Below are 10,347 nucleotides of genomic sequence, written 5' to 3' on the forward strand. Positions count from 1 at the left end.
TAGCTGGCATAACCTCCAATGCTGCACGCGCTCCCGTGGAAATAGTCAGACCACACGCCGGCCGACTGTACCTTACCTGTAACCCCTCCCCTCGTTGAAACCAATAGTATATCTGCTGCAGAGCCGCAGAGCTCCAATAGTGTATCTGCAGAGCCACAGAGCTCCAATAGTATATCTGCAGAGCCGCAGAGACCGGAAAAAGTCAGACACATTCTACAAACGGGTCTAATGTGAAATATATAAGCATATAAGCAAAACTAGATTTTAGGTCTGTGATGAAAAGGGCTCGTGGGAAGGGGGGCCTCGCAAAAAAATTCAATAATATATATAATTTTATTATATTATTTTTTTGCGAGGCCCCCCTTCCCGACGAGGCCCTGTGCGACCGCACTGCTCGCACACCCCCTGAGGCGGCCTGTGTGTGTGTGTGTGTGTGTGTGTGTGTGTGTGGTGTGTGTGTGTGTGTGTGTGTGTGTGTGTGTGTGTGTGTGTGTGTGTGTGTGTGTGTGTGTGTAGTGCTGGTCGCTTGGCCAAAAATGTCTGTATGTCTTATTTAGAGATGGATCACTGCTATATCCGTTGAGGTTGCTGGGGGTTTCTTAGCAACCCCGCTGGCCTTAACCAGCGGCTAAATACATTATACAGATACGAAGATCATCCGTGCGCGCACACACACACACACACACACGCGCGCACCACACACACACACACACACACACACACACGCGCGCACACACACACACACACACACACACACACACACACACAGGTAAAGTAAGAGGAACAAGAGTGTGGAGTTGCAGAGGGTTGCATCAGTTGAGGGCAGCAGAAGCAGTTTTCTCAATGTCCCATTGATCAAAACAAGTTCGATTTTGCGCATTCACAGACTGTGTTATGTTCCTCTTCCTGCCGTTGCTACACATGTTAGCTGAAGATTAATAATGCATGAGTGGAGCGCCAGGGAGGAAGTGAGAGAGAGCGAGAGAGAGAGTCTGTTCACACGCAGAATCTGAGTATTTAGCTACAGGCTGTTCTGATTCACTGTGCTCAGTTTGGGTTTTGATGTTCCACACGTGTGTGTGTGTGTGTGTGTGTGTGTGTGTGTGTGTGTGTGTGTGGTGTGTGTGTGTGTGTGTGTGTGTGTGTGTGTGTGTGTGTGTGTGTGTGTGTGTGTGTTGTGTGTGTGTGTGTGTGTGTGTGTGTGTGTGTGTGTGTGTGTGTGTGTGTGTGTGTGTGTGTGTGTGTGTGTGTGTGTGTGTGTGTGTGTGTGTGTGTGTGTGTGTGTGTGTGTGTGTGTGTGTGTGTGTGTGTGTGTGTGTGTGTTGTGTGTGTGTGCACCTCTGTGCGATGGGTAAGAGTGATGAGAGAAACCTTGGGCTCAGCAGGGCATCTGATAGGACAATAAGAAATCACTGACCCAAACAGATCTACAGGCTCCCTCTCTCTCACATTATATTTCTCTCCATCTATCTTCCTCCCCCTCCCTCCCTCCTTCCACATCTTGCATATTTCTCCAATCACCTCTCTCTCTCTATCTCTCTCTCTCCCTCTTTCTCTTTCTCTTTCATTCTATATAATTTGCACTATCTTGCTCCCACCATTGCCCGCTTTCTCTACTCCCACCCCGCCCTCTCTCTTTGTACTCTCTCTACCCCCTCCATATCTTTCCATATCTATCTGTGGCTTGCTTCCCCCTCCCCTCTCTCTCTCTCCTCTCTCTCTCTCTCTCTCTCTCTCTCTCTCTCTCTCTCTCTCTCTCTCTCTCTCTCTCTCTCTCTCTTCTCTCTCTGTGTGAGCAGCGTGATAGGCTGTTTAATACAGGCACTGTATGAGTGTAGTGAATCTCACCATCTGCAGGAGTGAAGCTAGCTGTTCATCTCTCCCATGGATAGCTTAATCAACGTGCCAGCCTCAACCCAACTAGTGCATGTGTGCGTGCGCGTTTATGTACTGTGTGCGTGTGTTTGTGTATGTGAGTTTGTGTGTGTAGATAGGAATAGACCAATGGAGGCGTGATTTGGCAGTGATAGAGCAGATAGAGAGTGTGTGTTTGTGTGTGTCAGTTGTGAAAGTGACAAAGAAGCCTGTGCATCTTCTGTGAGCAGAGTGTGTAGACAGAGTGTGTAGACAGAGTGCAACGATGTGTGAACTAGGCAGTAGTAGGATGGACGGTCGCTGGCACTGTTCGGCTGCTCAGGTAGACATTTTACTCTTTAAGCATGCGCACGTCCTTCTGTCCTCGTATCTGTCTCTCACTCATCTCTCTCTCTCTATCTTTCTCTTTGTCCATCCGTGTCCATGACTGCATGCTGTTGACGCTTTACACATTGAAAAAGACTGTTTGAAAAAGAAGCGAAGAGAGGAGGAGAGGGAGGGAGAGAGAGAGAGATATATAGAGGGAGGGAAGGGAGGGTGAATACAGGGGCTGTTGGGGAGGGTTGGATGGAAAAGGGAGGATTCTTTCACGCATGGTTATTCAAAGCGTCTCGCTTTAGTGCCGCAGACTTTGGATAGATTGGGATTGCAGTTTCGTTACAAGTTCTGCACTTTGATTGGCGGGTCTTTTGGTTTTTTTTTCTTATTTTTTGGGGTGGCATGCCTCCAGCATTCTCCCGTTCCTCAAGTATTTACAAACGTCTCCTGGTTGATTGATTGGGGGGCGGATCGATAGTCCGATCGACAGATCTGAGCAGTGTCCCCTTTCTTTACTTTTTCTTTTTTGTCTTATACGCGGTGCGCACAACAAGTCAGGTAAATGCCGTCAGGTCGATGTTCAGGCCCGGTGGCATTGATCTGTGTCAGATGTCGGGAGCTGATGTGTTTCCTGGTGTTTGATTGGCTCTCGTGTTGTTTGGATCCTGGCAATAGCACAGAGTCTTATTGACTGGCTCAGTTCCAGTGGATAAGCCCAGCCGGGCAGCATTTAACAGTCCAGTGGGCAGAACTGATTGGAAAGGCAGCAGAGGGATGAGAGGGATGAGAGAGAGAGAGAGAGAGAGAGAGAGAGAGAGAGAGAGAGAGAGAGAGAGAGAGAGAGAGAGAGAGAGAGAGAGAGAGAGAGAGAGAGAGGAGAGAGAGAGAGAGCGTCAGCATGCTGGTCCAAACTAATCCAGGCCAAGACCAGGCCAGGCTATTTCAGTTCTCAAAAGCTGAGATTAGTATTCAGTGCCATGTGAACCGCTGATCTTATATATAATATAATCACATCCATATCCAGGCTCCCATATGAACAAGATGAATGGAAGACAGAAAGAAAAAAAGAAAAAGCGGCTATAAGAAAGGCCTGTTAGAATATTACCCAGAGGGGTTTTTCGGGAGGTACTACAGTCTATGACGGAACTGGTTCATATTCTCCTTTGGTGCGGCTCCGATCTGATCTGAGACCTGCTCTTGTTAAGCTCTGCTGCTCTCTCCCCTCTCTCCTCTTTATTCTGTTACGACTACTGCAATGCATCACAATCCAATTTTAATTTAGTACCAGCACCGAGCACACTGTATGGTTAAACAAACACACACACACACACACACACACACACACGCACACACACAGAGAGAGACACACACACACACACACACACACACACACACACACACACACACACACACATACACACACACACACACACACACACACACACACACACACACACACACACACACACACACACACACACACAGAGACCCACACACACAGAGAGAGACACACACATGACACACAGTCACATTCTCAGCCATTGCACCAAGGCGGACGTGTCTAACGGCTCATCAACATGCAGGGTGGATAACACGGCGCTAAGTAAAGCAGCAGCACGTTCAAGTCCCTCCTTCTCCCTCCTCCTCGCCGTATACTTTAATTTCTACTCTCTATCTCTTCTCTCTATCTACAGTATTTCTCCCTCCTCTCCTCTTTTTGGCTGGAATGGTAAACCAATGTTCTGGTAGCCACTGAGCCGAACCCCCACCCCTCCTTTTTTTCACTCCCCATCATTTTTAACAGCCTGAACTTAGAAGTTTCCATGGAAACAGGAGCAGGGTGGCGAGGAGTAAGGGGTCTTTAACTGAGAGAAGAAGGGGAGGAAACAGGGAGAGGTAGAGAGAGAGACAGAGATAGAAGGAGCGAAGATATTAGCGGGGCTGCTTTTAGGCTCTCGGGGTCAGGCGGGTGCGCATTGACTTCAAGGCGCGCGGAGGCTGGTTTAACGATGTGGGTTTGATTAACTATTGAGTGGGTGACTTATCTCCCCTCCCTTGGTAGTGATGCCATAGAATCCTGAATGAAAAATGTGAAGAAAGCTGTGTGGGGCTTTTCCATCTCCCAGCCCCCCCCCCCCTCCCAAGTCTCCCAACACATAAACTACCCACAGCGACAACAACACTCACACACACACACAGAACAACAGAGCACCAATCTAGAGCAGGTGTATAACATTTAGATGGAGGGAATGAAGCAAGAACCAGAGGAGAGGAGAGGAGAGGATAGGGGAGGGGGTGCAGGTTAGGGGAAGAGGAAGAGGAGGATGGTATAGAGGAGGGGAAGGAGGAGGAGGAGAGAGATAAGTACATGTCCATCCCATGGGGTATGAAACAGCTCTTCATCCCCCTCCCCCCCCTCTCTCTCTCTCTCTTCTCTCTCTCTCTCTCTCTCTCTCTCTCTCTCTCTCTCTCTCTCTCTCTCTCTCTCTCTCTCTCTCTCTCTCTCTCTCTCTCTCTGTCTCTCTGTAATTCTGGCTGCCTGTCTGGCTGTCTGCCTTTCCTGGGGGCAGTAACAGAGAAAGTGTCTGTGTTGATTTGGGCTAGTGGGCGGGTGATGGTGGTGGACCAGTGCCATGTGTTCACACATGCCGTGATTGGCCCCTGGCGTAGATAGTGAAGCGTGGAAACACATCAGCTTGGGATGAAGGAGCTTCGCTACACAGCATCACATTATCCCACCACGTGTGTGTGTGTGTGTGTGTGTGTGTGTGTGCGGTGTGTGTGTGTGTGTGTGTGTGTGTGTGTGTGTGTGTGTGTGTGTGTGTGGTGTGTGTGTGTGTGTGTGTGTGTGTGTGTGTGTGTGTGTGTTGTGTGTGTGTGTGTGTTTTGTGTGTGTGTGTGTGTGTGTGTGTTTTATTTCCTAATTTCTCTTCCCTCTCTCTCCAGTCGACGGATGACCTGCTGGTGGCGTCGGCTGAGTGTCCCAGCGACGATGAGGACATTGACCCCTGCGACCCCAGCAGCTCAGGCTCAAGTTAGTGTCCCCCCCCCTCCCACACACACACCAGCATTCCATCATAAAGTATTCTGTATTTTATGACAAATAATAAACAAACTTGAAACTTGAAACTCCTTGTCTCCTCTCCTCTGCCTCTCCTCCTCTCCCCTCCTCTCTCCTCTCCTCTCCCTCTCTCCTGCCTCTCCTCTCCCTCTCTCCTCTCCCTCTCTCTTCCCTCTCCCTCCTCTCTCCTCTCCTCTCCCTCTCTCCTGCCTCTCCTCTCCTCTCCCTCTCCTGCCTCTCCCTCCTCTGCCTCTCTCCTTCCCTCTCCCCTCTGTCTCTCTCCTCTCCCTCTCTCCTCCCTCTCCCCTCCTTGTCTCTCTCCCTCTCTCCTTCCCTCTCCCCTCCTTGTCTCTCTCCCTTTCCTCTCCTTCCCTCTCCCCTCCTTGTCTCCTCTCCCTCTCCTTCCCTCTCCCCTCCTTGTCTCCTCTCCTCTCTCCTGCCTCTCCTCTCCCTCTCTCCTTCCTCTCCCCTCCTTGTCTCCCTCTCCCTCTCTCCTTCCCTCTCCCTCCTTGTCTCCTCTCCCTCTCTCCTTCCCTCTCCCCTCCTTGTCTCCTCTCCTCTCCCTCTCTCCTTCCCTCTCCCCTCCTTGTCTCCCTCCCTCTCTCCTGCCTCTCCTCTCCCTCTCTCTCCTCTCCTCTCCTCCTTGTCTCCTCTCCTCCCCTCTCTCCTTCCTCTCCCCTCCTTGTCTCCTCTCCCTCTCTCCTTCCCTCTCTCCTCCTTGTCTCCTCTCCTCTGCCTCTCTCCTTCCCTCTCCCCTCCTTGTCTCCTCTCCTCTCCCTCTCTCCTTCCCTCTCCCCTCCTTGTCTCCTCTCCCTCTCTCCTTCCCTCTCTCCTCCTTGTCTCCTCCCTCTGCCTCTCTCCTTCCCTCTCCCCTCCTTGTCTCCTCTCCTCTCCCTCTCTCCTTCCCTCTCCTCTCCCTCTCTCCTTCCTCTCCCCTCCTGTCTCCTCTCCCTCTCTCCTTCCCTCTCCCCTCCTTGTCTCCTCTCCTCTGCTCTCTCCTTCCCTCTCCCTCCTTGTCTCTCTCCTCTCCCTCTCTCCTTCCCTCTCCCTCCTGTCTCCTCTCCTCTCCCTCTCTCCTGCCTCTCCCCTCCTTGTCTCCTCTCTCCCTCTCTCCTTCCCTCTCCCCTCCTTGTCTCCCTCCCTCTCTCCTTCCCTCTCTCCTTCCTCTCCCTCCTTGTCTCCTCTCCTCTGCCTCTCTCCTTCCCTCTCCCTGCCTCTCCTCTCCCTCTCTCCTGCCTCTTCCCTCCCTCTCTCCTCCCTCTCCCCTCCCTCTCTCTTGCCTCTCCTCTCCCTCTTCTCTGCCTCTCCTCTCCCTCTCTCCTGCCTCTCCTCTCCCTCTCTCCTGCCTCTCCTCTCCTCTCCTCCTCCCTCTCCCCTCCCTCTCTCCTGCCTCTCCCTCTCCCTCTCTCCTGCCTCTCCTCTCCCTCTCTCCTGCCTCTCCTCTCCCTCTCTCCTGCCTCCTCTCCCTCCCTCTCTCCTCCCTCTCCCCTCCCTCTCTCCTGCCTCGCCTCTCCTCTGCTCTCTCCTTCCCTCCCTCCTTGTCTCCTCTCCTCTGCCTCTCTCCTTCCCTCTCTCCTCCTCGTCTCCTCTCCTCTCCCTCTCTCCTTCCCTCTCTCCTCCTCCTCTCCTCTCCTCACCAAGCCTTCCTTTCCGCAGGCCACATATTTGGAATAAGAAATATTATAAAAGAATGATGATGTAATATGGATGTATCTGCTCACAGAAGCAGGATGAATATTCTCACAATAACAATAGTAACACATAGCGATTGGTATGCAGTCCACACATGTATGACAAATACAATCTATAATGTATGTAGTATAATGGAATATATCCATATAATTATGCTCGCCCACCCCCGCATGTACCATGATGTTTAATGCATGTAAGATAATTTAAAGTGATGTATTGGGTCCCTGAGCCGCAGCCCACCCACTCCAATCTAGTGTAGCACGTATGAGTGAGAGAAAAGAAATGAAAGAGAAACGTAGGCCTGAATCAAATGTGTTCTCTAATTACTACCATATCTCTATTATTATTTGAGTAGCTATATATTTACACCATTTACATAGGTTTGGTACTAGTTTACACTGCGCACAGTCAGCAGCGCTTCAGTCTCCTACTGTTGGGGCTCATTCACTAATCAGACAATGCGGCACCTCACCGCAGGTGGTGCGTTAGTGTGGTTGGGCTATTTCATTTGTGTGACATATGCAATACTTGTGTACACGTGACTGAAGAGCACTCGAGTCACTCACCCTCGACCAAGGAGCCTCATCAATCATACCTTTATAATAACACCCCGGTGTTATGTGGCTACATTTAAATTAGAGTAATTTAGCTGAGGCTTTTATCAAAAGCCACTTACAATTGTGCACACCAAAGCCAGCAAAGGACACGCGTCCAATGGTCAAGTGGTGTTGTTCGTCTAACACAGTGCTCAAGTCCTTCACTTGGAGTACACAGTGCATTTGGAAAGAGTGCATTACATTTTTTTTATTGTAATTGAATGTACTACATCCTCTCTCCCTTCTCCCCTCTCCCTCCAGTCCGTCCTCAGGTGCCGGAGCTCAAGGCGTTCCCGGGGCCGTCGGAGGTGGTGCGAGAGAGCAGCAGCACCACAGGCATGGTGGTGGGCATTGTGGCGGCCGCCGCCCTCTGCATCCTCATCCTGCTCTACGCCATGTACAAGTACCGCAACCGCGACGAGGGCTCGTACCATGTGGACGAGAGCCGCAACTACATCAGCAACTCGGCCACCCAGCCCAACGGCAGCGCCAAGGACAAGCCACTGGGCATCGCCAAGATCTCCAAGAACAAGAAGAACAAGGACAAGGAGTACTACGTCTGAGGGAGGGGTCGTATACGCCAGACTTACGCATACACCTTTATATATATGGTATATGTACATACATAGATATACTCTTGAAAAATACACACACACACACACACACACACACCTGACATAGACATACCAATGTTAATGTTTACTCTTGAATACTGACTGCTCATACAAATACAAATGCTGTGAAGCACAAACACACACACACACAAACATGCACAAGCACACAGTCAAAGCACACAACCATACGCACAACACTCACTCAAGCACAAACACACACAGACTGGCCCTAGGGCACGGACCGTGTTGTACAGTATTAACCGACGAGCCAAGTCTCTGTGAGAGGCTTGTTTTATGAACAAATATACCAGTCCAAATGATAAACCAGTATAAAGCACCAGTTAGCAACTCCCAGTAAAGGAACAAAGCGAGGGACCAGTAAGCGAGCGCCCAGCCAGTAAAAGACCAGCTGACTCCCCTGGTACTGTAGGACTTGGGAGAGTGGGGAAGACTTAAAAGTGACACACACACAGCAGGCTTGTGTTAAAAGGGAGAACAAAGATCATGTAAAAGCACCAAGATATCCTTTCTCAGCCTCTCCTTTTCTTCTCCGCCTTCCTCCATGAACTCACTGGATTGGAGACGGAAGGGCTGAGACTGCTGGGAAAGAAGCACACCCTCGGGGCAGCCGTATATTCCCCCCGAGCGACAGGACTGGAAATCAGGGTGTGTAGGTCGTAGATAAACAATGAATTATCGCCAGGCGAAGGGAGAGGGAGGCCACTGGTGTTGTTAAAATGAATTGTGACATTACTGTGAGTGTTGGGGTCCCCACGGTTCCATCGCGGGGGCAGTGGTTTTCACAACGCTCCATAAACCACGAGGATGGAATCATCGGAGAACTGAGGGAATATTTCCTGGAGAGGAAACTTGAGACTTCAAATGCTACCTACAGGCACCAGTCACATGTGACGGAGGTGTCACACACACACACACACACACACACACACACACACACACACACGCAGATACACTTCTACACACACAAATATACACTACACACATACATACACACACACATACCTACAACGCTAGATACCCACCATATCTTCAGAAGAGACATTGAGGATGGTTGTTCATATAAGAGGATGGTGAAAATACCATAATATTATTGTTATGACGATGATGATGGTGATGACGATAATGACGATGAAAATGAAGAACATTTGGGCAGTATAGACTCTTTGGAGCTGGAGGGGGGAGGGGGGTTCTTGCACGTGAATTATCTTATTCCATGTGATTTATACCGAGTTGCAACTCCAGAGGTTACGCCTCGACGCACCGCCGTCATAAGCTTACCACCTTGAGATTGCAAGTAATCCGTATACACACTTTATAATGGTTCTTTAATCCATGATGGTGGGGGGCGAGGGTTCAAAAATGAAATATATACGACCGGGTTTAAATCCTTATTGAACAAGTGTGAACATCTGGAGATGTGTGCTGCATGCCTGGGTCTCCCCTGAGTGCTTACAGCGGAGATGTGTGCGGCGGGGGGTGGTAGGTCTTATGGTCGGGGTGCAGGTTACCGTGTACTCCCTGGGTGCAGGGCTGGATGTGTGCTCCCGCCGCCAGGACGAACCCTGTTTCTAGCCTGATGTCCTTATAGACCGCGCCCGCTATAACTGCTCCAACCCAAACCACCTGTTTTTTTTCTAGCAAAAAAATAAACGACTGAGGAAAAATAATCAAAAACAAAAGAACAAAGTAAATGTTATCATGTGTTGCTAGGTAGAAGAAAAATAATTCCAGTCCATGACACCACTGGCTATGTGACCATTTGAGTTTGCTTTGATTCATTGGCCTCCTCTCTCTCTCTCTCTCTCTCTCTCTCTCTCTCTCTCTCTCTCTCTCTCTCTCTCTCTCTCTCTCTCTCTCTCTCTCTCTCTTCTCTCTCTCTCTCTCTCTCTCTCTCTCTCTCTCTCTTCTCTCTCTCTCTCTCTCTCTCTCTCTCTCTCTCTCTCTCTCTCTCTCTCTCTTGGCATCCTTTGTCTTCACGTCCATTGGTTGATTGACCTGTTTACTCATGCCATGACCAATTGGGAGACAAGACAGACTGAAGGGTTTTGAGTGGGCTGCGAGATGGAAGAACTAGTATGATATTCAGGGCCCCCCCCCTGTAGTCTCAGCGAGAGCCAAGCCTGTTACAAGTTACATGATTTATCTTATATGTATATATATATATATATAT

The 10,347-nt window shown here is 49.9% G+C and overlaps 1 protein-coding gene across 1 annotated transcript in view; it reads left to right on the forward strand.

The window, feature by feature from the left end:
* Positions 1-8,105, forward strand: part of nrxn1a (neurexin 1a) — a gene marked incomplete at both ends in the record, with an annotated part of 111,652 nt that extends 103,547 nt beyond the window's left edge. Inside the window, 2 exons of the mRNA XM_084323021.1 lie at positions 5,140-5,227; positions 7,804-8,105. Coding sequence (XP_084179147.1) covers positions 5,140-5,227; positions 7,804-8,105 — 390 coding nt within the window. The remainder of the gene's footprint in view (positions 1-5,139; positions 5,228-7,803) is intronic.
* Positions 8,106-10,347: the final 2,242 nt, after the last annotated feature.

The sequence above is a fragment of the Notolepis coatsorum genome, assembly GCF_963971535.1.
Source record: "Notolepis coatsorum genome assembly, chromosome: 10".
In the NCBI taxonomy this organism is placed as follows: Eukaryota; Metazoa; Chordata; class Actinopteri; order Aulopiformes; family Paralepididae; genus Notolepis; species Notolepis coatsorum.